Here is a 26,829-nt window from a genome sequence, read left to right on the forward strand (position 1 = left end):
TGGGCTGATGGCTCAGAGCCTGGAGCCTGTTTCCGATTCTGTGTCTCCCTCTCTCTCTGCCCCTCCCCCGTTCATGCTCTGTCTCTCTCTGTCCCAAAAATAAATAAAAAACATTGAAAATAAATTAAAAAAAAAAAATTCTAGTCAGTGATTTTTCATGCTTAATAGTGTTCGGTAACTTTGTACCTAATTTTTTTAATTATTAAAAATGGCTAAAGCATTTCTAACAGTTGTATGTGGAACTTCTGTATTTTATTCGTGCATTCGTTCATGTGGGTGCTGTGTACTTGACAGTGGTACATGACAAGGTAGGGTTCCCTAAGCCCCTCCCCCTTCTTTAAGGGGTCTGGGATGGAAACCGTGCGGAGGTCAGGAAATTCTCAGTGTGTTGGGGGATGAGTTGGGGGCAGGACTCCCTAGCAGCAGAGGGCCTCTCTCTTCCTCTTGTGCCCTTGCTGGGGCTTGTGGTCCAGGGGGCTCTTACTCTTTGGAGGCCATGTGGACCATAAGATCTACCACTCAGTTGCTGTGGTCAAATTCATTGTCATACCAGGAAAGGAGCTTGACACAGTGGTCCTTGAGAGCAATGCCAGCCCCAGCATCAAAGGTGGAAGAGTGGGTGTTACTGTTAAAGTCATAGGAGACAACCTGGTCCTCACTGGAGCCCTGGATGCCCTTGAGGGGGCCCCCAATGGCCTGCTTCACCACCTTCTTGATGTCATTGTATTTGGCAGCTTTCTCCAGGTGGCATTAGATCCATAACTGACATGTTGGCAGCGGGCACATGGAAGGCCATGCCAAATGAGTTTCCCATTCAGCTCAGGGTCGACCTTGCCTATAGCCTTGGTGGTACCAGAAGATGCAGGGATGATGTTCTGAGCAGCCCCTCAGCCATCACACCACAGCTTCCCAGAGGGGCCGTCAGTGGTCTTCTGGTTGGCAGTGATGTCATGGACTGTGGTCATAAGTCCTTCCACAGTGCCAGAGTTGTCATGGATGGCCTTGGCCAGAGGGACTAAGCAGTTGGTGGTGCAGGACGCGTTGCTGACAAGCTTGAGGGAGTTGTTGTACTTCTCGTGGTTCACGCCCATCACAAACATGAGGACATCAGTAAAAGAGGCAGAGATGATGACCCTCTCAGTTCCACCCTTCACGTTAGCCCCAGTCTTCTCCATGGTGGTGAACATACCACTGGACTCCACAGGGGAGTCGGCACCAGCGTCTCCCCATTTGATGTTGGCAGGATCTCGCTCCTGGAAGATGGAGATGGGCTTTCCATTGATGACAGGTTTCCTGTTCTTAGCGCTGACTGTGCATTGAATTTGCTACGGGTGGAATCATAGTGGAACATGTAGACCTTCTCCGTTGTGTCTCGGGGATGCAGCGCTCACGGCGCAAGAAGTGGCCATGTGTCAAACAGGAGGGAGCAGAGAGCCAGAACTTTTACATCTTAAAATGTTATTTCAGGAATCCTTGAAAGAAACAAGTTGGTTCAGTACAGATCTTCCTCAGCTTACCGTGGGCTTATGTCCTGATAAGCCTGTCACATGGTGAAAATACTGTAATTTGAAAATGCATTTAATACACCTAACTTACTGAACACTGTGGCTTAGCCTGGCCTACCTTAAATGTGCTCGCAACGTTCATTATATTAGCCTACGGTTGGGCAGAATCACGTAACACAAAACCTATTTTATAATAAAGCGTTGACTAGTCTGTGTAGTGTATTGGAGACTGTGTTGAAAGTGACCCATGGAGCAGTCGTCTGGGTACAGATGCTAGTTGCCTTACTGGCGATTTACCCTCATCCTGTGGCTCCTGGGCGCTGCCGTTCACTGCCGTTCGCCACGAGAAAGCATAGGACTGCATGTTGGCTTGCTAGCTTGGGAAAAGACGCGAATTCAAAACTTGACGTATGGTTTTTATGGACCGCGTATTGCTTTTGCACCGTTGTAAAGTTGAAAATCGTAAGTTGAGGCCGTGTAAGTCCGGGAACGTCTGTATTTGAATCTGTGTCTGTTTTACTTTAGTAAGACTGACTTTCGTGGCTTCTCTTTCACAGATGATGACTTTGACCAGTTTGATAAGCCTGGTGCAGAGCGGTCGTGGAGAAGAAGAGCCGCGGACGAGGACTGGGACAGGTGCGGGACGGCGAGAACTTCCCTGCTCTGCCGCCGGGCCGTGCAGAGAGCCGTATTGACAGCGCTGTGCTGGCTGCCCGGTCCTCTTCTCCGAGTGGGCCTGTCCCTGCCGGGCCCAAGTGAGGGCGCGAGGGCCTTCTGGGGGTGGCAGGCTTTTTCCGGGCTCCTGTTCCCGGCCTGTTGTCTTTACCTCTTTCTGTGTTTTTACACAGTGATGGTGGTATTGATTTGATGGGCGCCCAGAGCTGTTATTGGAGAGATCGTATGCCAGAGTTCTTTCGTTCTATAGAGCCTTCCCAGTATTTGGCCAGACTTTAAAAGTTTTGCCAATTTAATATGTGTAAAATAGTATCTAGCTATAATTTGTATCTTTATTTCTTTGATTAGTAGCGAAGATGGAACTATCTTTACTAATACGCATACACCTGCACTAAAAGTATTTAAAATGCACATAGTAGTGATCAATGTCAGGTCTCTCTAGTGATTACTTCTGATGAGCAGCTCTGCTGGGAGAGGGGCGTGTACCGGGGGAAGTAGGTGGTGGGGCTTAGTCTGGGTGGCGGGTTCTCGAATGAGGATTCGCCTTTACACCTTTCTTAATGACTTAAAAACTGTGTTGGCAGTGTAAAAAATTACCTCATCGTTGGAGTCAGGAAGTTTAGTAATAAAGGTAAATAGGTCTGAATAAAGAACAGCAGTGATGTTCTGTAGTAAAAATCCTGATTGCCATTTGAAGACTGTGAGGCCCCAGAACTTTTACAGAATAATCTGCATTGAGAAGCGTACACTTTACGGACTTATGGCTTGCATTAAGGTGAGTATTCAGTGGCTCCCAGTCTGTAACGGATCACTTCGAGCCCACAGCAGAACCTCCTGGGAGAGAACCGCCCTACGGAAGCACTGATAAACTAGCTTTGTTCACAGGATGGTGGGGAGCTGAGGAAGATATAAAGGAGATTTTAATAGCTTACTTGCCATTTGGATGTTTTCTTCTGTCAGTTGTCTAGTCCTGTCTATATGTAGTTTTCTTGTGGCTTGTTTGTCTTTCCCTTACCGATTTAGGGATTGTTATACTTCCTGAAATTTATTTTTTGTACTTGGAGGTCCCTCTTCGCAGTCTGTGACACATGTTCCCTTAAACAGTAGCCTTCAAGTAGATTTTTATAAATAATATAATCAGCTGTATAATCTGTGTGTAAGCCTGTATGGCTTTTGTTTATTTATTAAAAACAATTTTTTTAATGTTATTGTTTATTTTTCAGAGAGAGACCGAGCATGAGTGGGGGAGGGGCAGAGAGAGAGAGAGAATGAATGAATGAATGAATGAATCTGAAGCAGGCTCCAGGCTCCGAGCTGTTGGTGTAGAACCTGACGTGGGGCTTGAACCCACGAATCGTGAGATCATGACCTGAGCCGGAGTTGGACGCTTAACCTACTGAGCCACCCAAGCGCCCGTATTTTTTAAATTAAAATATGAATACGGTATGCTTTGAAATCATTTTCAGACTTAGTTGCAAAAGTGACACAGACACTCTCACGAGCCCCCAGACTCACAGTTGCTTTCTGCCATGCCTGCTGTCGTGTGCGTCCTCTGCGCGCCCTCTCACAGAGCTGTCCTTCCTGCTGCGCCTCCAGCGGGCCGCTCGCCTCACCCGTGTGCTGCTGATGTACCTCAGCACGTGGATTTCCTTGTGTATTTCCTGAGAACAGGGACATTCACTTACTCATTTCCAAATCATGAAGTTAACAAACACGGACTTCTAATTCTTAATCTGTAGTGGTTATTCAGGTTTTGTTAGTTCTCCCCAAAATGGACTTTTATAGCCAAAAATGAGTTTTCTTTTTTACTGGTTCAAGTTTCAGTTCAGGATTGTACAGTGCATTTTGTCCTGTCTTTCATCTGGAGAATTATTTATCCTTGTCTTTTATGACTTTGACACTTTGGAAGAGGACGGGCTGTTTGTTTTATAGACTCACCCTCAAAATGGATTTGCAGGCATCTCCTCAGAACTAGATTTAGGTTGTGTATTTGTCAGGAACGCTCTTCGGCAGTGCCGTGGCCTTGCTGATGTCATCACTTTGAGGAGGTGTGTGATGCTGGTCAAGGTGCTTTCCACTCTTTGTCACCTACCCTGTATTCTGGTACATACCAGAAATTTTCCTATGAAAATTGTAAAGTGTTTTTTTTTTTTTTTTTTTTTTTTAATATTCACATTAGTGAACATACAGTGTGGTCTTCAATTTGTAAGATTTTCATTTTTTTTTTATAGTTAAGATCTATAATATGCCTGAAATTGATTAAATTGATTGATTTTTTTTAACTTACTGAGAATTCCAAAAATATGTGAAAATAGAATAGTATAGTCACCTAAGGTACCATCAGCCAGCTTCAACATTTATTGGTATAAAGCCAGTCTTGTTTTGTCTGTAATCTGCAGTCCACCTCAAATCACAGACATAAGTTCATCTGGAAATAATTTCAGATTGTATCTCTCTAAAAAGTAAAGGATTTATAAATACAATAGTATTTATAAATAACCACAAGAAAGTGATTTAAAAATTTTTTTTCTAATGTTTTATTTATTTTTGAGAGAGCGAGAACACGAGCAGGGAAGGGGCAGAGGGAGGGAGGGAGGACACAGAATCCAAAGCAGGCTCCAGGCTCTGAACTGTCAGCACAGAGCCCGATGTGGGGCTCCAGCTCGTGAACCAAGAGATCGTGACCTCAGCCGAAGTTGGACGCTTAACCGACTGAGCCACCCAGGCGTCCCGGAAGTGATGTTTTTAAAAATTCCCTTCATGTTATGTTCTATTACCGATTGTCTCCTATAAATATCAATGTGTCACATACGCACGCACGCACGCTGAGTGTGGACATGTGTCTGTATGCTCTTCTATAGTTTGAATTGAGTCCAGGGTGGATCCCTGTATTATAATTGACTGGTAGATCTTTTAAGTGTTGCTTCATCTGTGGGTTCTCACACATCTCGTTTTAGTCTCTACACCTTCGTGAAGAAACAAGGTGGTTTGTCTTGTAGAAGTTATGCTCTTGTTGATTGCATCCCCTGGAGTGTTTTTAGTGTGTCCTTCTTCTCGTGCATTTTCTGTGGATTAATAGATCCAGACGTCGATCAGATGATTCAGGTGAGAAAATGGGCAGAGCAGGATGGATAATCCAAGTGACTTCCGTGAACTGCCTGCCCCTGAGGTACTAAATAAGCACCTGATTCTTAACTTTTATTTGCCAGCTTTCAAAATAGTGGGCCAGGTCCTTAGCATCCCCCGAAGGGGAGTTTTGTTGTGGAATCATTTCCAGCTCATAGGTTGAAGTGCTGCGTGTGTATGTTAATCCGTTGCAGTGACTATTTTTATTAATATTTGAGTTGCTCCAGCGTCTGTCCAGTGGGAGTTTCAGTTGTCAAGATGTTAGCTGGCCTTCTGCTGCGAAGGGATTGGGTTGTGGCTCTGCCAGGACACAGGGCTTGAGTTTTCCTTGTTCTCCCTGGTGTGACTGGCGGCTGTCCCCGCGCTGTTTATGAACAGGCTCCTCTCCTCACTCGTTTTCAGTGCGTGTTTGCATACGGGGATTCTGCATCATGTGCGTTTCTTTGATGCTTTAAAAGCATAAAACAGCCTCTTCCATGTACTATGGATGATAGGAGGAGAAATTTGAAAGTTAAGGGGAAGAGTGAGTCGGAAATTGTCATGATCAGCTCTTGCTGCCGTGTTGCATTAGTGTTAAATATTTGGAAGGACGTGATGTCGTTGTTAAACCAACACCTGAAGCATTTAAGTCTTTTTCAAGGATGTGCTTGTATCAGTCTGTATCCGTGCAGGAGAAAGACCGCATTCTTGAGGCTTCAACTGGAGGTCATTTGATTGAAGGGGCTACTCACGGGAGAGGGTTAAAGAAGCAGTCAGAGTCCGCGAGGTGTGCGGGGAGTAGCAGCGGGCCTGAAGGGGAAGAGGGGGCACCCTAGAGCCCAGTGGGGGTTGCGGTGCTGGCAGCAGGCGGGACGGACTGTGCAGGTATGGGGGAGGGGCAGTCCCTCTCCTCCCGCTTTGTAATACTCCCTTGGGTCATCCCATGGCCCGAGGCCGGCCGGGAGCAAGTCCAGGAGAGCCTGCACGAGTCCTCCCGGAGAAACCTTCCAGTAAACGGAGGTGGCAGAGACCGGAGGAGGGTGGCCTGGAGAGAGGAGGCACGCAAAGACGAGGGGACTCAGTGCGCTGTTTGTCGTCACTCACTTCTCAGTTTGAAAGGCTGCAGCCATGTGGCTGACCACAAAATACTCGTTTCTTGAAAATGTCTTTCAGCGTACACATATTGCTTAGTTTTTGGTTTTGTTTCTAGGGTTTATTTAGTTTTGAGAGAGAGAGAGCGAGCGAGCGAGCCTGGGTGGGGGTGAGGCAGAGAGAGATGAGGACAGAGGATCCTGAAGCAGGCTCTGCGGGCAGCCCGACGCGGGGCTCGAACTCCCGAGCCGTGAGATCGTGACCTGAGCCGAAGTCGGACGCTTAACTGACTGAGCCCCCCACGTGCCCCACTCCTGTTTATGTTAAAAAGTGTACTTGCCCTTAGAGAGCTGATTGTCTCTAATCTTGGATAATAAACATAAGAATCTTGGGTGATGCTTGCTGAAAGCCAGAGGGAGTCTGGCAGTTGGAGGAAGGACCCTCCTCACCCAGCCCCGGCTCCGCTCCTTGGCCCGCGTAGCTGCGGTTGTTGGCAGGGGCCCAACTGCTCATCTCTTTGGTTTTTTTGTTTTTGTTATTATTGTCATGTTCTTGTCATCAAAGCTTAGGGTCTTGGTCTTTCCTTCTTGCCTTTGCATGAGGCCAAAAGAGAGACATTGGCTCCTTTGATGACCTTGAAGCGAACTCCAGGAATGTCACCGAGAGCCGGATCTTTGTGACCACATCCAGCAACTGGAACCACGTTGTCTTCCTTGATAAAATTCATCCAACTGACTTTGGGTACAAAGGCTGTGATTTTTTGGCCATTCGTGATCAGCTGGACGCGGGCACAGTTCCCGAGGGCAGAATTTGCCTGTTCGCCTTCCGCCTTTACTTTCCCAGCATATTTCTTTTGCACGGGAGGCATTTCCACAGGGTTGGCCTTCAGGGCTGTGCCCAAGTGGACCTCCTTGTTCTGTTGACCTTGCCACTCCCGATCTCGTCCTGGCAGTGGGAAGACTGACACTTGTCCATCCTGCCGGGTCCCCGGCCCCCCCGGCCCCAGCAAAAAAGTGCACTGTTCATCTCTTTGAACGGACTTGATTGGGCTAGGCACTCCCGCTAGGTCATTGTTGTTTTTGGTGATGGTGTAATTTTGGTAGTGCTTTATAGTGTATAAATTTCTTTCCTTTTGTGTACATCTTTTGTAAGGATCCAACTTGATGCCAGTAGAGAAATACATTGGAGGTACATTTACTTTTTGTGGGGGGTTTGTGTGCAGTAGTTAGGATTTGGACTCCAGAACTAGACCATCTCGGTTCACCTATTGATGTCGCCACTTCCTAGCGGGGTGACCTTGAGTTGATGATTTAGAACCTCCTTGTCTTTGTTTTTACATTAAAAAAAATGGGGGATGATATAAACATCTATGTAATGGGGTGGTTAAATCAACAAGAACACTAATACGTGTGAAACACTTAAATGGTTCCTGGCACATAATACACTGATTTCATGATTTCTTGAGCTATAATTTATGTCTGTTGTGGTTGTGTGGGCTTAATCCTTCTGTCTCCCATCCTGCTTTCTTATTTCATGGTGTTGTCTTTGTTAGTCACAGAAGCAACTATTTTCCATCCGTGTACGCTTCACTTATTTATAACTGTTAGTTTTCTTTTATCTTTTTTTAGAAAAATGCTTTTGTTTAGGAAAAATGGGTAGTCATCAAAGACTGATTTTTTTCTTTCCGTATACACCTCTTGTTAGCAGAAGGTAGGGGTAGTTTCTAGATTTTTGTTTGTATAATGAATTACCAATGCCTTTTTGTATTACGGTTTTAGGCGTTCTCAGGGTCCCCTAGGCTGACGGTGTCACCTTTCATTTTTGTCAGAGTGACAGCCTGGCGGGGGGCTTGTCCTCACAGGGGCGAGTGAATTGGTCATCTAGAATCAGTTCTCAGGTGCGGTTCTTGTTAGTATTGTGAATGGATCCCGTGTTTTCCTCTCCCGTGGAGGATGGCTGTACTGACTGTAACACGGAAGAAGCAGACGTCGTAGCTGAGAGGTGATAACGTGATTTGTGGAAATGTTGGAAGAAGTCCTGTGTGACTGTGTCATAGCTGTCTTATTCATACAGGTTCGTACAGGTCGGTGACAGAGTTACCCCACAGGTAAGCTCTTGTCCTGGATCTCATTGTCGAATGACTTTGGGCCACTTGTTTAATCTTGTCCTTGTTTTCTTTATCTATAATAGGAAGGTAAAGGATTTATACAGGGTAACCTAAGATAACAAAAAAGGTGCGTGAGTGAAAATGATTTCTCGAGTTGTTTCTAGTTCTAAAAGTGTGTAGAAACACATATTTCTGTGGTAACTCCTGTAGGCATTCCTGTATAGATCCTGGTGTTCTGCAAAGTAGCACACTGCAAGTAAACATGCTTTTTGGATACAGTAATGCTCAAAACCTGCAGACCTTACAGAAATTCGTAACCAGAATGCTTATAAAAGAGAGTAACAGCCCTGATCCCAATATTGCTGCATTCGCACCTAAGAAATGCAGTCTGATTTTCTCCTTCTAGGTGTTGTCCTTAAGAGGCATTTGTTCTTGAGACATTGGGTTCCCCAGAACCAAGAATGTAATTTAGCGGTAGCCATCTTCATCAACCAACCAACAGACAAAATACATAGCGGGAAATGTCTTTGGCTTTTTGATCTGGTAAAGGTTTCTGTTTTAATTGTGACATAATCTGCTTCTGATCACTTCAGAACATAAACCTGCTGACGGCACAATGTCACAGTACGGGCAGGACTCCCGTGTGGTGCATAGAGAACTCTTGTAGTTACTGTGATTTACTTGTGTGTTCTCGTCAGCATCGTCGTTTTGTTGCAGTTTGATGAGCCTCCAGTGGTCTCTCGGTGGTTTGGGTTGAGTTTTCCTAGTTGATGATGTTGGGCATCTTTTCTTACTTCGTCATAGGTTTTTTTAAGGCAGGGAAGGAAAGGCCTAGCTGTTACTATGGTTTCTTCCTTTACGGATTACTGACCAGGTCCGGAGAAGCGCAGACCTCCCACCGAACCAAACAGTGGCGGTCTTGAGCCTGTGAGAGCTGCCCCCTGTAGCAGAGCCTCCCACACGGAAAAGACCACCTGTTCCCCTGCGCCGGAAAATACATTTTTGTTATTAGTGAAGGGAAAGGAAAGCATAGCAAACTGCGTGGGTTGGTGCCCCAGCCCCAAAGTCCCGGCTACGACTCCCAGTGACCTGCAGACCTGTACGCTGCAGGGACAGCGCACTAACTGCCTGTTTTTTTTCTCCCCAGTGAACTTGAAGATGACTTACTTGGAGAAGATTTGCTGTCTGGCAAAAAGGTAAGAAGTTGAGGTCTTCCTGAAACCCGCCTGTAGGCGCTTCGTTGCACTCAGCATAGAGGAGTGTGTCTCCCGCGTGGGGTGCACATTCATGTGTTGGAATTTGAATTGCCTTTTTTTTTCTTCCTTAAATATTTGTTTAATTTTGAGAGAGAGAGAGAGAGAGAGAGAGAGAGAGAGAGAGAGAGACAAAGCACTAGCAGGGGGACGGCCAGAGAAAGAGAGACAAAGAATCGGAAGCAGGCTCCGAGCTGTCAGCAAAGAGCCCGACACGGGGCTCGAACCCACAGACCGTGAGATCATGACCTGAGCGAAAGTCGGACGCTCAACCGACTGAGCCACTTAGGCGCCCCTTGAATTATCTTTTAATTGCAGAGAGCTGACTGTTTAGTCTGTTAGTAAGTTCTCCAGTAACTATGCGAGAGGTCAGTCCTTTGTCACAAACGTTTTAGTTCTCACTCTGCCTGGGGCATCCAGCAGCTGTTGAGTTTGGGAAAGCAGCAGCATAAAACCACCATGTGCTCGTAAGAAAACTAATATCGGGAGGCTAACATTTTGCATTCCCCTTTGAAAAAATACCTGTTTGTTTATTTGAGAGAGAGAAAGTGTGAGTGGGGGAGGGGCAGAGAAGAGAGGGAGAGAGAGAACCCAAGCAGGCCCCACCCTGTCAGCGTGGAGCCAGATGTAGGGCTTGATCCCATGAACCGTGAGCTCAGACTTGAGCTGAAATCAAGAGTCCGATGCTCATCCAGCTGAGCCACCCGGGCGCCCCAATGCACTGCATTTCCTTTTTGAGAGTCTGCAGATACGGTTAAAGAGAGTCCTATTCAAATATGACACGCATTCAGGTAAATGAGACTGGAAGTCTAAAACCTAATACAGGTTTCTGTAAACCTTCTTGATCAAGTAAAAACTTTGCTATAATTATGTTTAATGTGTGTGTTTATAAGGTGTGTGTATCTGTATGTTGTGTATACGTATACATGTATGTTTATACTACTGCCATTGTATTTTGAACGTTATAAAATGTACATTAAAAATAGAGGGGCGCCTGGGTGGCTCAGTCTGTTAAGTGTCGGACTTAGGCTCAGGTCATGGTCTCGCGGTTTGTGAGTTCGAGCCTAGCATCAGGCTCTGTGCTGACAGCACGGAACCTGGAGCCTGCTTTCGATTCTGTGTCTCCCTCTCTCTTTGCTCTTACCCTACTCATGTTCCGTCTGTCTGTCTCTGTCACTCTGTCTGTCTCTCTCAAAAATAAGCATAAAAAAAAAAAGAAATTAAAATCCAAAGATTAAAGTGAAATACTACATTTTTTTTTTTTTTAACTTTCATTCATTTTTGAGAGAGAGAGAGAGAAAGACAGAACATGAGCCAGAGAGGGGCAGAGAGAGGAGACACAGACTCCGAAGTAGGTTCCAGGCTCCGAGCTGTCAGCACAGAGCCCAATGCGGGGCACGAACCCACAAACCGTGAGATCATGACCTGAGCTGAAGTCAGACGCTTAACTGAGCCACCCAGGCACCCCAGAGGTGCTAAATTTTTGAGAACTTGTTAACAGTTTAAAAACACTTGATGTTCTTACTAAATAAATATCAAGGTAGTTTTTTATGCTGTTTTTTTTTTTTTTTAAGTTTGTTTATTTTGAGAGCGAGCGCAAGTGGGGGAGGGGCAGAGATTGAGGAAAGAATCCCAAGCAGGCTCCACACTGACTACGCGGAGCCCTGATAAGGGGCTTGAACTCATCATGACCCAGGTCAAAGTCAGAAGCTTAATTGAGCCATCCAGGCGCCCCATGCTTAGTTTTTTAAAGTTTTAAGATTGTGGTGGTTTCTTACTGTCCACCGTTCTTACATGTAAGCTCATTATACTTTTAGGTGATAAAGTCACATGATTTACTATATCAGATCTGATTATAGTTTATTTTTATACTTATTTATGATACAGTTGATGAAGGTCTTGTTCTAGAAGAAAACACCAGTGCTGCCATTTTCTTGTAACGATGTTGCAGGATTAGCTTTTTTGCTAATACATGAATTAGTTGTAGGATTCTTTGAGGCCACTTTCCTTTCTCCTGTTTCCTGCTGCATCATTGGCCTACAAGTGGCCTGGCTTCAGTCTACCTCAACTTTCCTCCTTTCAGTGGCTCTCATCACCTGTAACTTTAAGTAAGAATTAATTTAGTTACCTCTAAATGCACATGATCCCTTGTAAGTAAATGGGGAAACATCGAAATACTGGAAGTGAAAAACCAGTGAGATTGCCCCTCGGCCCGTCCGTGTTTGAGGGTCTCAGGCTCTGGCCTCAGGGTGTGACTTGCAAGCCCGCCCTTCCTGGGTCATGGTCACAGAGGGAAAGTGCTACTGTTTTCTTTCTGACTCGGCGAATTCGCACAACTTTGAAGTGCTCTTACTGTACGTGGGAGTTCACTACCCTAACGTAAACACCTTTTTTTCCCTTTGTAATTACTAAAGATACTTTAGTGAACAACACCAATTGGATGTGAAAATATTTGAACACAGTAAAGTATTTTTTACGTGAAACCGGATCTCTGTCCTTGGGTAGCCTGAGCATTATTGTTCGCCCCGTGTTCCTATCAGGATGGCCACCAGCCCTTAAAGACTCTTTGGTGTCCGTTTGTCCCCATCTCATGAGACGTTTGGTCTGGTCGCATATCAGTAAAGGTGGAAAAGCACTATTTGGTTTGGATGGTAATGCTGACTATTCTGGGGATGTAGTCTCACTTTACTTTATTGCATTAGTTGATTTGTGTGACTCAGTCTCTTTTTTTTCTTTTTTTTTTTGATGTTTATTTTCGAGAGACGGAGATTGAGCGCATGCGCAAGGGAGGGGCAGAGAGAGAGGGAGACAGAGGATTGGAAATGGGCTCCACCCGAGCCCAGTGTGGGGCTCGAATTCCCAAACTGTGAGATCATGACCTGAGCCAAAGTCGGATGCTTAACCGACTGAGCCACCCAGGTGCCCCTTGGTCTCCTTTTTTTTTTTTTTTTAATTTTTTTATTTTAATGTTTGTTTATATTTGAGAGAGACAGAGTGTGAACAAGGGAGGGACAGAGAGAGGGAGGGAGACAGAATGTGAGGCAGGCTCCAAGCTCTGAGCTGTTAGCACAGAGCCTGACGCGGGGCTTGAACCCATGAACCGCGAGATCATGACCCAAGCCGAAGTCAGACGCTTCACTCACCGAGCCACCCAGGCGTCCCCCCTTCGGTCTCCTTTCTGATGGAACAGGAATGCGTGAGGGCGGCAGCGGGATGCCTTCTGTCTCAGCAGCAGGGCCCTTATCCACCTTGGCCAGTTTGGAAGTTTAATTTAGAGCAGTGTATGTACTCCTCTCTCTTTTTCTCCTCTCTTCTTTCCTAGCGGTGTACCTTGTAGGAATCAAAGAGCTCAAATTTTCAAAAAGAAATAATGAAAGAAATAGATCTCTAAGTCCCCATGACTGACATTTTGCCATATTTCTTATATCGTTTTTCCGTGTGTTTTAAAGTAGAATTTAAAAGTTATATATATGAAGATCCCTGCTTTTTATTTTACCATTGTATTGTTGGCATATCCCCCTTGTACTTAAACGTTTCTTGTTTTGTGATGGCTCCATAATGGTTTTGTTTGTGCACACTGTAGTATACATAGCCATTCCTACATTCGCTGAGGGCATTTCCAGCTCATTGCTAGGACTTCGAAAAGAACCCTGACTTTTTATGAGCGCTTGGAAGGACACGTAACAGGAGGAGGGCAGAGTGCGGTCTCCCGCCTGCATTTGTCGCCCTGATTCTGAGGTTTTCAGGTAAAGGCGGTTTTGCTTTATCGTTGCCCACTCCCCTTCCTGAATTATTTTGAAGTAAATCTCAGACATCATCGTGAGATAGATATACATATATATATATACATACATACTTTTATACATACATATATATATATATATATATGTGTATGTATAAAAGTGTATTTATTTTGAGAGAGAGAGAGAGGAACCCAAGCAAGGGCCTGCGCTCTCAGTGCCAAGCCCGGCAAGGGGCCTGTGGGATCGTGACCTGAGCTGAGAGCGAGAGTCGGATGCCTGACGGACGGAGCCACCCAGGCGCCCCTGTGATGATAGTTTAATGTACACGTACTGTGCTTTTGGGATTCTTTTCTTTGCACGGTTCCGTCCTGGAGAATTTCGGGCCCGACGGTGTGCGCGGTTCGGCCTCCTGTCTCGCGTCCCCCAGTTGCTTTCCGGCGCTGTTTTCTCAGCTGGGCAGCAGGTGCACGGGCACGCCTTTCGCTTTTCCGTCCCCTGGCTCTGCGATCACTTCTCCTTTAAACTCTTTGTCAGTGAGGTAGATGAGAAGTGATTTCTGGTTAGTTTACTTTGTATTTATTTGGTGTCTAGTGAGAAGGAATATCTTGTTGGGTGTGTAATCAGGAATTTATTGTTAGAGGTACGCTGGCCGCCTGCCACCGTCTCTCTCCCCCACGCCCCCGCCCCCAAGTCCCCACGAAATGTAGGGGGACGTAGCTTTGTCCGGGGAGAGGCTCCCGGGCTGGTGGGCCGGAGGGCTGCACAGAGTATGGTGACCGTGTCAGACCGACAGGGGCGGCCGAGGACGAGTTCATTGGTGTCCAGAAGGGAGGTTCGAGTCAAGTTTCAAATACAGGATAAAAACGAAAGGTCGGCCAGCTCCAGAATGAAGCAAGCTGGCGTGACCCGACTAGAGCTGTGAGAAGTTGGGGAAGTCTAGGTGCCAGTCGCCTGCCAGCCTGCGATGCCTGCTTCAGTTTCTGTTGTACCTCGGCAGCGGGTGCCAGACAGGTCGTCTCTGGTCGGCCGGTTCAGACCTTCTTCTACCTTCTGGAGAGTGCTGGAGCACGTTGTTTCTTTCATGGTTGTCTCCCCCCAGGAGAGGAGGGGCCTGCTGGTCACACGGATTTATTTCAGGAGCATTCCCAGCCGCTTTCTCTCACTTTCTGGGCCTGCGGGTGGGGAGGGGGGCTGCCCCCTTCCCCCCGCCCGCGGATCGCCCAGAGCGGAGTCCTCTAGTCACTCCACCCTTGTCTGACGGAGCGGTTTGTCCCAGTTCTTTGGGATGTAGTTGAAAAGCAGTTTTTGCCTCAGAGATGGAATCTAGGTCTCCACTTCTGCTCTGTCAGCAAAGTGGGTATTTGGTCCTTGTCTCCCGTGCACGGTACTTACCACATTCAGAGTCCACAGGTAAGATGTGGTTACCGTCAGGGCCGGCACAGCATATATTCCTTTTTGTTTGTTTGGTGAATTAATTATTGGTTCACTGAGTTTTGACAAGTACTTAAAATTTTAAAGAAACTCCAGGAAGCAGCCTCTTACAGAATGTCATTTGGCTTTCATTGAAATGTTAATTTTTAAAGACTGTCTGTGGCTTTATTTAATAATTTGGGCGGCCACATTTAGGCAGGCCTGGCTCATCTTCTTTAGTGGAGGACAGATTCTGTGGGCGACTAAGCAGAACTTGATCTTGGCTGTTAAACAGTCTGTTTCTTTTTCATACAGATCCACCCCTCCCTTCTTCAAGTAAACTACATGGCCTGTGTTAGTTCATTTTTACCTTGTTAGAATGTCAGCCATTAAGTAGAGTTCCTTGAGACCCGTAAGAACTATAAGGTTCATATTTTCTTGGCTTATGTCAAAAATATTAGAACGAGAGTGTACAGACAAGTTTGAGAAAGCTAGTTTTACAAGCTGTAAAATGTTAGGAAAAGACTGCTTGTTTCATCTTTAGAAAATCAAATCTTTTTTTTTTTTTTTTTTCTGTTTTTACCTTTTTTCATAACGTGTGTGTTGGAGGGGCTTCTTTTGGAGGGGGTGGTAATTTGTATATACCATGAAAGTAATTTGAATAGGGAAGGAAAGTGTGAAGGGACACTTCCTCCCCCTTCCCGCCGAAGCGTAAGATACTGGTGCGTATTTAAGGCAAAACCTGGAGTGTGCAAAGTTGAGCCTCTACCTGTGGGTGTGGTGAGTGCGCAGGCCTGTCAGGAGCAGGGGCGGGACCTGAGCCAGGCATGTCTGTTTTCACGTGTCACCTCTATTGGACGGACCAGTTTTATTTCCTTACCATTTCAGTTCGGTGATCCAGTTCTCTAAAATCTGCTTATTTCTGAAATTGCACCTTGTTTTTGTTTAAACAAAAACCTTCAGATTTTGGATACTAACAGTGTTAGATTTAGTCAAGGCTTCTTTTAAGTTTTTATTTTAACTTCCGTTAGTTAATACACAGCGTTGTGTCAGGTTCCCGTGTACTGTATGCTGATTGGCGCTTCCGCGCGTCCGCTGGTGCTTCTCAAAGTGCACTGCTTAGTCCCCGCCCCCTGTTCCCCCAGCCCCCCACCCGCAACCATCACTGTGTTCACTGTAGTTAAGGGTCTGTTTCTTGTCTCTCTTATTTTTTCCCTTTGTTTGGTGTGTTTCTTTTTCTTTCTTTCTTTTTTAAGTTTTTAAAAAGTTTTTATTTTGAGAGTGAGAGGGGTAGTGTAGAGAGAAGGAGAGACAGAATTCCAAGTAGGCTCCACACCGTCACCGCAGAGCCTGATGCGGGGCTCGAACTCACGAAACTTGAGATCATGACCAGGGCTGCGATCAAGAGTCAGACGCTTAACCGACTGTGCCACCCAGGCGCCCCTGTTTGTTTTGTTTCTTAAATTCCACATACGAGTGAAGTCGAATTCAGTCAAGTATTGCGGATACAGGGAAAACTATTCATAGGATACTACCAAAAGAGTCTCCCCTTTTCCTTTTTTGGTTAGATTTAGAATAAATGTGATCATTAGGCTTGTTGTTTCTTAAAACAAAAATTTCATTATTTTTGAGAGAGAGAAAGGGGCGGGGTGGGAGAGAGGACCCGAAGCAGGCTCTGTGATGACAGCAGAGAGCCTGATACGGGGCTCGAACTCACGGAGCGAGAGATCGTGACCTGGGCCCGAGCCGGATGCTGAACTGACCGAGCCCTGCCAGGCGGCCCAGCCTTGTTGTTTCTGCACTCACCTGACTCTGCACTTGAAATGTGTCTGGGGAGGCGGGTGTCCCATGTGTGGAGTTTCTCCACTGGTTCTATCCGAATGAGGTAACTTACTGAATGGCACGTGTTCTAGTAACAGGGTGAGAAATAATCCAGCCAATGTAATTTTGCACACTTGTAACCAGTCTTTTTATGGAAGTGGCATGCATTAATTAGATTTTTTGTTTTAATTAGAATCAGTCGGATTTGTCGGATGAAGAGCTGAATGATGATCTTTTACAGAGTGATAATGAAGATGAAGAAAATTTCAGGTATTCCATATTAGCTCATTAAAATTTTTCTGGAACTAAATTGCTAGTAACTGTAATTTATAATTATAATGGGATGTGATTGACAGTGTGATACTATATCATTGAACACAATTTTATTTTACACGGGATATTGATACAACATTGATGTGGAAGCCGTATATTTCTGTAAGTAGGTTTTTGGTCTTGTATTTGATGACCTGTGTCATTTTGTTGAACGCAGATTATGAGAGCTCGGGAAAGGTGTGTACTGAGTTCCTTTATTGGACGGGGCAGTGGCCTCACACCCTTGGTATTGTCGCTTGCGGTTTGATGTTGCTGCTTTTGTTTCTTTGTTAGACCATTTTTACTTATATGTGATCTGTTGACTAAGAATTGCCATTTTGAAAATTCCTTTGGACTGTACTTCAGACTGTAATTTGACTATGTGAGTGTAATTGTTCTAGTGAGTATAGTTACTTTAGTCGGTTTTGACTACATTAACAAAATACTATGAACTTGGTAGTTGATAAACAACAGAAATTTCTTTCTCGCGGTTCTGGGGGCTGGGAACTCCAAGGTTAAGGTACCAGCACGGTCAGTTTCTAGTTTCTGGTTCCCAGATGGCATCTTCTCTCTGTGTCCTCGCTTGGCGGAGGGTGAGGGAGCTCTTGGGATCCCCTCTGTAACAGCACTCACCCCTGTCGGGGGAGGGGGGGCTTCATCCTTTTGACCTGATCTCCTCCCCAAGGTCCCACCTCCAGGCACCATCACACTGGGGGGTGAGGATTCAGCAGATGAGTTTTGGGGGGACGTGAATATCCAGCCCCAGCAAGCATGGGCGTCTCTCTGTTGTTGACGCAGTTAAGCTCTGTTAGAAGAGTGGGAAGCGGCGTGTAGTATTCTCTGGTGGCGGAGCAGGGTTTTCGGTTTTATGAGAAGACCTATATTGGGAAAGCTTCGGGAGATCTCTCTGTCATGAACGTCGTTAACAGATACATGCCGCTGATTATCGAACTACAGATCTGTAACTGGTTTTCTAAAATGAAGCGGTTGCTTTTGGATAGCAGTGCAGTTTTCAGTTAGTTTATTCCACCACTTAAGTTTCCCAGGTCTGTTGTGTGACATCATCAACGTGTGTACACTCGGCTTTATCCGCAGATCTTGCCTCCTAAGTGTTTTGGCGCTTACTGTTTGGCGTACTGTGATTTAAGATGTTGAGTGTCATTTGTTTGCAGTTTTATTTTATTTTTTTGAGAGAGAGCGTGTGCAAGTGAGGGAGGGGCAGAGGGAGAGTGGGGAGAGAGAATCGCAAGCAGGCTCCACGCTCAGAACGGAGTCCGATGTGACCTGGTGCTTTATCGCTTAACTGACCGAGCTATCCCGCCACCCAGATTTTTTTTTTTTTTTGCAGTTTAAAAACCCTCTTTGTTATTTTCCCAATATTACAAACTGATTGTTTTTTTAATTGTGACTAGTACAGATTTTATTTATTGAACATTGACATGTATTTTCACACACATTTTTAATATTTTAATTTTTTAAATAATTTATAATTTACATAACAGAAAAAGAAAATTGTTCTTAAAATTCCATCTGTGATTCTTTCTTTCTTTCTTTCTTTCTTTCTTTCTTTCTTTCTTTCTTTCTTCTTTCTCTCCACCTTGTGTACCTTTTATTTTAAAATTTTTATTTTTTAAAATTTTAGTTAGCATACAGTGGGGTATTGGCTTCAGGAGTAGAATTCAGTAATTCATCACTTCCATATGACATCCAGTGCTCAGCACAATTCCCTCCCTGAGTACCTGTCATCGATCTAGCCCATCTCCCACCCAGCCCTCCCTCAAACCCTCAGTTTGTTCTCTATCGGTAAGTCTCTTGTGGTTTATTTCCTTCTCCTTGTTTTGTGTGTGTGTGTGTGTGTGTGTGTGTGTGTGTGTGTGTGTGTGTGATTTTTCTGTTTCTAGAGTAATACTGCCACTTTTACTTTGGAATCCTGGAAAACAGTGAGCATCCTTTTTACCCTGGAAGTTAGAATAAAATGTCGTCTGTTCGTTTTCAGTGCTAGAGTTTTGCCAGCCAGACTCGTATCCCCATCTGCTTGATCTGATTCTTTTGGGCAAAAAACGTGCGTCTGATGATAGTGCGGATGCCGTATGTGTTAGGGGATCGTGGCACAGGCTCAGTATGGCGCACTGAGCTCTGTTTCCAGTCGTGATTGGAGGAATGTGCATCTGCCCGTCACCGGGACAACTTTTCGCCAGTCGTGCTTGAAGTCTTTGTAACAGTTCGTTTATGGAGCAACTTAATTTTGAGCTTTACTCTGATTGGGCACCTTTCTTTCTGTTTTTGTTCTCTTTAGTTCTCAGGGTGTCACAATTAGTCTAAACACCACATCTGGCATGGTCACGTCATTTGAACTGTCTGACAACACTAATGACCAGTCCGGAGAACAGGAGTCTGAGTATGAACAAGGAGAGGACGAACTTGTTTATCACAAATCCGGGGGATCTGAACTGTACGCTCACGAGTACCCAGAGGAAGGACGCTATGAAGGCCATGGCGCTGAGCTGACGGAAGGCCACATGGAATATGTGGAGGAGCCGGAGGAGGGGCAGCTGTACAGTGACGAAGTGTTAGACATCGAGATCAATGAGCCCTTAGATGAATTCACAGTGAGTCTTTTTCCTTTGTGTGGCCGAAGATGACCTGGCTGCCTAGGCATGGGTTTCTAGACTGATTTGAAATCTATTTCCCTCCCTCGGGAGGGAGGGAAATTAGACCTTATTATCACTGTCTGCCAGTTTCTTTATCTGAGCTATGACAAAGTTTGTGTTGACAGCTTGTTTGGCTGGAGGTAATGCCCCTTTGTCATTCTGGAAGGCTGCACAGAATCGTGACCTTGAGGATTGCACCTTAAGGAAGAAAACAGCTTTGTGTGGTGGAGATACACTGTCAATTGTTGGAAGTACTTAATGCAGAGCTTTTATCCAGGCTTTAGACAAGATCTGATAAAGTCCTTCCAAGGTGAAAAGATTATTGACCTGCTAAAGACATCTTTAAGGTGCTAATATTCCAGAGTGATTGATGTCCTGTTCATTCATCCTTTTTTGTAACTGAGAACTGTCTAAACATGAATAAAGAGATTGGAGGTTAGTTTTGGAAATGTCACACGTAATTTGTTATCTGTAATCAGGAAGCAAAGATTGTGCTGATTTCTATTTCAGGAAGATGATTTTGATAAGTAGCTTTTTAAAAAGTTGAACTGTCAAGAAAGAAAAGGTACTCGTGAAAGATTGCTCGCTCATCTGTCTCAGTGATTCATACTTAAGAGATACTTGTTTTTAAAACTAATGCTTAATGAAAATCTATGTGGGAAGGACGCGATAGTCATCAGTAGAATCTTAAGGCTTTCGTGATACTGAAATTCCACTGAGAGGCCATGTCACTTGGGCTGCCGGGCAGGACCCGGTGGAGACGTGCACAGTTGGGGGTAACGGCGTTGCCTTATTCTCGTCATGTTCTTATTCAGCGGAAGCTTGCTTTTGAGAAAAAAATTTCAAAATCAGAATCTTGGTTATTGGTCATACGTACATATAAACGCGAGTAATTTTGAAAAGGATTGTTTATGTGGAACCGCAGGGTATTTAGTCCTAATCATGATTGTGTTTATATATCTCAGTAGTTATTATTAAGATCTGATTCTTTTTGAATGCTTTCTCTTAATGGGAACATGTTTGTAGTTTTGGTAAATCAAAGCGTGTAAAAGGCATCCTGGGTGCTTGTTCTTTTGATAACGGTAATGGTTTGGCTTAGTAAGAAGTCTTCACTGTGTGGACAGGTGCTGTCTGGCTTACCGGTGTGTTTGTGGACTGTCTGAAGTTGGGGTACTGTACATTTAAAATGTTTCTTAAAAATTAAGCCAAGATCTTTTAAAAATGTAGCCGGTTATTCGCTTGGTTAGAGCGTTTTATTATCTCTGCTGTTTGTCGGCAAGATAAGGTGATTGGGTAATCATATGTGAGTCCTTTTCCCTTGTAAATTCAACAGCTCAGCAAATCTCCACTGATGTCCGGGCACTGGGGGCACACGTTTTGCTAGAATACGAGACATGAGGCATGGCCCCTGCCTTCTGTGAACTTAGAACTTGGCGGAACAGATCAGTGTGGAAGGTGCTCGACAGCACAGCTGTGCCTGGCCGCGTAGGAGGGATTTCTCACTGTGGCCTCCTGGCACAATTTGTCGTGAAGAGAATTCTCACACGTGAGGACTTTCCCTCTCTTTTGTTGCATTGTCAAACTAGACCTGCATTTAGGCCTCTGGTTGTATAAACTCCGGCTTGGTTATCCAACGTCTTGTGACCTATGAGTCTGGTCTCAAGAAGAAAAACAATGTGGCAACTCAAGATTCAAACCAAAAGAATCACGAACAGTTTTGCTTAGAGTTTCTGAAAGTGTCCTAACATTTTCACAGGGAGCCGTACGCCTTAACGGTCGAAGGACCTAGATGGCCTTGAACCGGGGCGTGCTGCTCCTGCTCTCCTCCCACTCTGCCGCGGAGGGGGCCGCTCCCTGGCTTCCCAGGCCTTTGGTGGTGCACAGTGAATTCATTATTCATGATTAGATGAACTAATGCAGGAGTAGACTGCGTACCTGTGTGTCCCAGTAGCATTTTAGTTGATGAAAGGGTTTATTTCGCTGTGGCCTGTGTCCTGGTTAGGATTTGTTAACTTGTTTTCTCAAGCTAGACTCGAACTCTGTGACATGCAGACCATGAGCACATTTGGTCTTTTTGGGCTCACTCTTAAAATCACACGGAAGGACTAACTGGGAGTGGAATCGCAAAGCCACAGAATTTTACAGTTGGGAGGGACACTTTTACTTATGAAGAAACTTGAGGTCCACGTTTAAAAGTTGGTAGAACAATCCTGGTTTTCTTTCCTGTTATACCCAATAGTTAAGACGTTCCTTAGGTTTTTTTTTTGTTGTTTTTTTTTTAAATGTTTACTTATTTCTGAGACAGAGAGAGAGCATGAGTGGAGGAGGGGCAGAGACAGAGGGAGACACAGAATCTGAAGCAGCTCCAGGCTCCGAGCTGTCAGCACAGAGCCTGACGTGGGGCTCGAACCCATAGACTGCGAGATCATGACCTGAGCTGAAGTCGGACGCTCAACCGACTGAGCGACCCAGGCGCCCCCTTTTTTTATTTTTATTTTTTTAATTTTTATTTTTTTAATGTTTATTTCTGAGACAGAGCTAGAGCAAGACGTTCCTTAGGTATTAGGAGTTTTCACCAGTGCTGATCTTGAGAGTGAATTGGGATTTGATTTAAAAACGTGTACTCTTGTATTAAGAAAAGGTTTATATCGCTTATTATTTAACAGAATATTAGAAAATTGTTGGGTGATTTATACTTTTAAGCACAATCCATTTAGAGCCTTTAAAATGAACATAGATTGAGATTTCTGAAAACACTGTTCTGTAAAAACAATTTCAGATTGATAGTATGTGGGAAGGGCAGCAGGTTGTTGTTTCTTGGTGCGAATCCAGTGAGATAGGCTCTTCTCCATTGTACGTTAGCTGAAAATTTTAGTACCATCGTCTGGCCGTATTTGAAACCCGACAGTTGTGCTGTCAGTGACTTGCGGGTGGTGCCAGTTTCTCTTTTTGGTAGGATGCGAACAGTTTCTTCTGGAGAGTAAAACGCAGTGTGTTCAGATAGTCTCAGAGACATTTGTGGGGTCTAAGATGGTGTCTCATCTTGAATACAGCTACTTCCTTTGGGCGTTCTAGGTGCGGCTCTTGTCTACTCCACAGGAGTGTGTTCGGGTTCTGTCCGTGCTCACTCTTGGTTGTTTGTCTTGGAACCACCCACTGTGCATTTCAGCCAGTGACCAGGCACACTGGGAAGTTCAGCTTTCTGCGTAGGATCACATGTCCTTGTTACTTGGTGATGTCTGCAGGAACCCTTCTTTCTCTTGAATTGTCTTTAGCCAGCTTGTCTGCTTCCCTCCATATGCCCTTCAGGGGACGCCTGCCTGCTGACATGCCCCTTCCATTTCCTACAAAGCTGGGGAGTCACCTGTTTAATTCAAGGGATGGACTGATGGAGAAACAAGTTCTAATGTGATTGCTGATAAAGCTCTTGTGTTGAGTTGAATGGTTCACACTTTTGTTGCTTTCTATTGCCGTAAAAATGGTTCAAGTTTCGCATGATTTCAGCCCCCTTACTGCTGCTGAGCTGCGCTGTGTGAGCATATGCACGTTGTTTTTAAGAAGACTTTTCTTTCGTGCTCATTTTAAGTAGCACTAATTATCAGGGCGCTTGGATTTGAAGCAGAGCTATGTCACTAAGCTCAGCGACCGGGCTAGCGTACTGCACTCCGTCCTCATGAACACAGGGGAGGGCACATTCTGTGTTTGTGCTGGGTGCTCTCTGCTTAGTCGGGCAATAGCCGTAGTAAAATCTGCCAAAATAATTAAGCATGAGCGCTGAAGATGAAAAGTGCTTGTAAAAACCCAAAGCTATATGAGAAAAACTTACTTTCTCTCTAACGGCTGTCAGGATGGAGAATACTTGCAGGCTTGTGGGCAGCACGGGCTCCAAGAGCAGGAAGACTGTGTTGCTGAAGATGAATTAAATGAGATCACTGACCGCCAGGTTGCTCCTGAACCGGAAGAGGTATTTGCTCGTCTTTTAAAAAGAGCCCCAAATTTTGGTGTTTTTTTTTTCCTTCCAGATTTAAAATGAGCCATCTTTTTGGCATTAGTGAAAAGTTGATAGATACATCTCTTCTTTGAACGATGAGTGTAGTGAAAAGCCTGACCTTTCTCAAGTCTTTTGGGTGGTGAGTTCTGGTGAGCTGTGATTTCTTTCCATTTAGCTGTTTGCCCTTTAAGTGTTAGAATATTTTAAATGTTTGAGGGGGGTGTGGGTAGAGATCTTTAAAAAATGTGATGTATGTGTTAGTGCTTTGAAAGGGGTGCTGTAATCGTTTTAAATTAGTTCACGTTCGTTAGTCAGAACCATTATGGAAAGAATACTTCTGGGTCCCCCGTGTTTAGGTGCTGTCTCAGGTGCTGAAGAAACAAGGATGGTTGGGAAGCTTGGTCCCTGTGCTCAACGTGTAGCTTAATACGTGGGAGGGAAGGAATGTGGGCAGATTCGTGTGATGTAAACATAGAAGTGAAACTTCCCAGCAGAGGCTCAGACCCCTGCTTCACAAGCTCACAGACAGATGGGCCCTCTGGTTGCTGAGGGTGTCTTGGAGCGAGTTGGGAAAGTGGGTGGGCAGGCGTTGAGGCTTTACAGAAGAAGTAACCCATGGAGTAGTCTGAAAAATGGATGTCATTTGGGTGAATAGAGGTGGCATAAGGCATTGGGTTTCATAGCTTCTGTGTTCCAACCTTAGAACTTGTCCTGTGGGCCAAGCACGTAAGCCACAAAATCATTCTGTAGCCTTAGGACCTGTTGGTTTTAAAACTTTTTTTCCTTATTAATGCTTTTTTTCCTTAGTTATTTTCCTTAATACTCTTTCCCCTCCTTTTCCCAAAAGATCACGAAAAGTGATATTTCCCTGGCTTAAGTCATTTACTTTAGGTCTTATGCCAGTGCTTTAGAAACTCAATATATAAAACATTGTATTTACCCTTTCTTTTCCCTGACACAGCGCTGTGATAGAGTATATGAACGTGCGTGCTGTGGACACTTTCTGATACATACTCTTTTCTCCTTTCTAACATGCTAAATGTGATTTTTCCTTTTGTGCTTTCTGTCTCTTGCTATTTGAAATAATTTGAAACTGAGAGAAAAGATAGAAGAATAGTGTGATGAACTCTTTACTCACATTCTGCACTTGTAAAAGGAACCAGGACAAGGAACCAAGACAAAGCTAAAAGAGATGTTAAATTAGAGGTGGTTCCCCTACTTAGGACTGCTCTGTTCTGGCAGTAACGAGCCACCGCACCAAGGTCCAGGGAAACCAGAGATGTCTGTGGGTCATGTCCACCACAGTGCCTGGTGGAGAGCTTGGAGCCAGCCTCGGTCAGACCAGGGAGGGGTGTTCAGGCTAAACACGTCCGGGAAAGAACTCTTTAAGATGCCACGAGAGGAGAGAAGACGAAGGGCAGAGAGGGGGCTGCAGAAAGCATTCCGAGTGCTGAATAGTTTAGAGGGACACCCATTAGCTCATGTCCTATTTGTTAGTTGGTGGTATTTTGAATTCGGAAAATTAATTTAATTGATTTTTGTCTATAATTTATTCTTTCCGTATTTTAGGTAATAGTCTTTTCAGTCTTTGATAATATTTTGTGTTTGTGGCATATTTTAGAATGAGAAAAGCTTTTGTGGATTTTAATCTTCAGATGCTCTCTGGAGATACGAAGTACTGTTGTTGAAAGCAGTCAAAGGATAACGGGTGTTACCGTTGCCCGGGGCCTTCCAGAAGTGCCTTTTGTACTCGTAGATCTAGATATTTCAGACTGTAATTGCTGAATTGTGTTCATTACAATCTTAAAAAACGGTTGTTTTTTAAAAAACGGTAATCTTGCCTTCCATTTTCAAGTATCTTCTGAAGAGAGAGATGTCTTTGGAGGAGCATTTTCGTAAAGGAAATGAACTCCTAATGTGTGTATTAATATGACAGAGTATCTCAGACATACTTAAAGGCTTAAATTGGGGAAAAGTTAGATTCTTCCCTTACACCTTATACCAATATGGCTCTCAGATTGACTACATATTTCAGTGTAAAAAATAGCCAAACATACACTTATACACATAGATATACACATGTCAAATTGTAAATGTATTGGAAGAAAGCATTTTTTAAAATGTTTATTTTAATTTTTTTTTAACGTTTATTCATCTTTGAGAGACAGAGAGAGACAGAGCATGAGCAGGGAAGGGTCAGAGAGAGGGAGACACAGAATCCTAAGCAGGCTCCAGGCTCCGAGCTGTCAGCACAGAGCCCGATGCGGGGTTCAAACTCACAAACTGCGAGATCATGACCTGAGTCGAAGTCGGATGCTCAACTGACTGAACCACCCAGGCGCTCCGCTCCGAATGTTTTATTTTTGAGAGAGAGAGAGTGTGAGTGACCATGAGTAGGGGGGAGGGGCAGAGAGAGGAGGACAGAGGATCTGAAGCAGGCTCCAGGCTCCAAGCTGTCAGCACAGAGACTGACGTGGGGCTCGAACTCATGAACCATGAGATCTTGACCTGAGCCGAAGTCAGATGCTTACCCGACTAAGCCACCCAGTCTCCCCAGAAGAAAACACTTTAATAATGGTGACCTAATGGCCTTAGGCTTACCTGCAGAAGAGAATACTCAGCAAATATTAAGAGGTTTATTTTTCACTAATGTCAAAAAATTCCACAAGGTGTTTCAGATCTGGTGTAGACCTCACTGGGTAATCAGGTACCCAGACTTCTAGACTTCCATGGTATGTTCTAGGGCTGCTGTTTTTACCATGGTCTACATCCAAAAAGTGGATTGATTGCAGGAAGACTGAACAGGGACCCTGCTCACCCTTTGAAGATACATTCCTGAGTTCTCCTACGACACTTCATAAATGTCTCTTGAGTTATGCCTTAGGCACGTGGCTGTAACTCACAGCAAGGGAGACTGGTGAATATGGTGTTTTGTTAGGTGACAGCGTGTCCAAAGTTAGGAGTTTTATTATTAAGGACATGATAGAAAATGTGGAAAATTGAGCACCAGGTTGTCTTGGTTATTACTTTCTACTCATGGTAATAGGGCCTTTTTTTGTTTTAAGTATCTATTTTTGAGTGAGATCGAGAGAGACCAAGTGTGAGCAGGGGAGCGGCAGAGAGAGAGGGAGACACAGAATCTGAAGCAGCTCCAGGCTCTGAGC

The 26,829-nt window shown here is 44.7% G+C and overlaps 1 protein-coding gene and 1 pseudogene across 1 annotated transcript in view; one reads left to right on the forward strand and one right to left on the reverse strand.

Moving 5' to 3' along the window:
- Positions 1–452: 452 nt before the first annotated feature.
- LOC121022939 (glyceraldehyde-3-phosphate dehydrogenase-like) lies at positions 453–1,869 on the reverse strand (annotated as a pseudogene).
- Positions 1,870–2,147: 278 nt separating this feature from the next.
- Positions 2,148–26,829, forward strand: part of RBM33 (RNA binding motif protein 33) — a 114,644-nt gene continuing 89,962 nt past the window's right edge. Inside the window, exons 1-4 of the mRNA XM_040464438.1 lie at positions 2,148–2,260; positions 9,632–9,680; positions 16,905–16,981; positions 19,320–19,632. Coding sequence (XP_040320372.1) covers positions 19,360–19,632 — 273 coding nt within the window. The 5' untranslated portion in view covers positions 2,148–2,260; positions 9,632–9,680; positions 16,905–16,981; positions 19,320–19,359. The remainder of the gene's footprint in view (positions 2,261–9,631; positions 9,681–16,904; positions 16,982–19,319; positions 19,633–26,829) is intronic.

This window comes from Herpailurus yagouaroundi, unplaced genomic scaffold (genome assembly GCF_014898765.1).
Source record: "Herpailurus yagouaroundi ecotype Mexico unplaced genomic scaffold, PumYag 483, whole genome shotgun sequence".
Taxonomy (NCBI): Eukaryota; Metazoa; Chordata; class Mammalia; order Carnivora; family Felidae; genus Herpailurus; species Herpailurus yagouaroundi.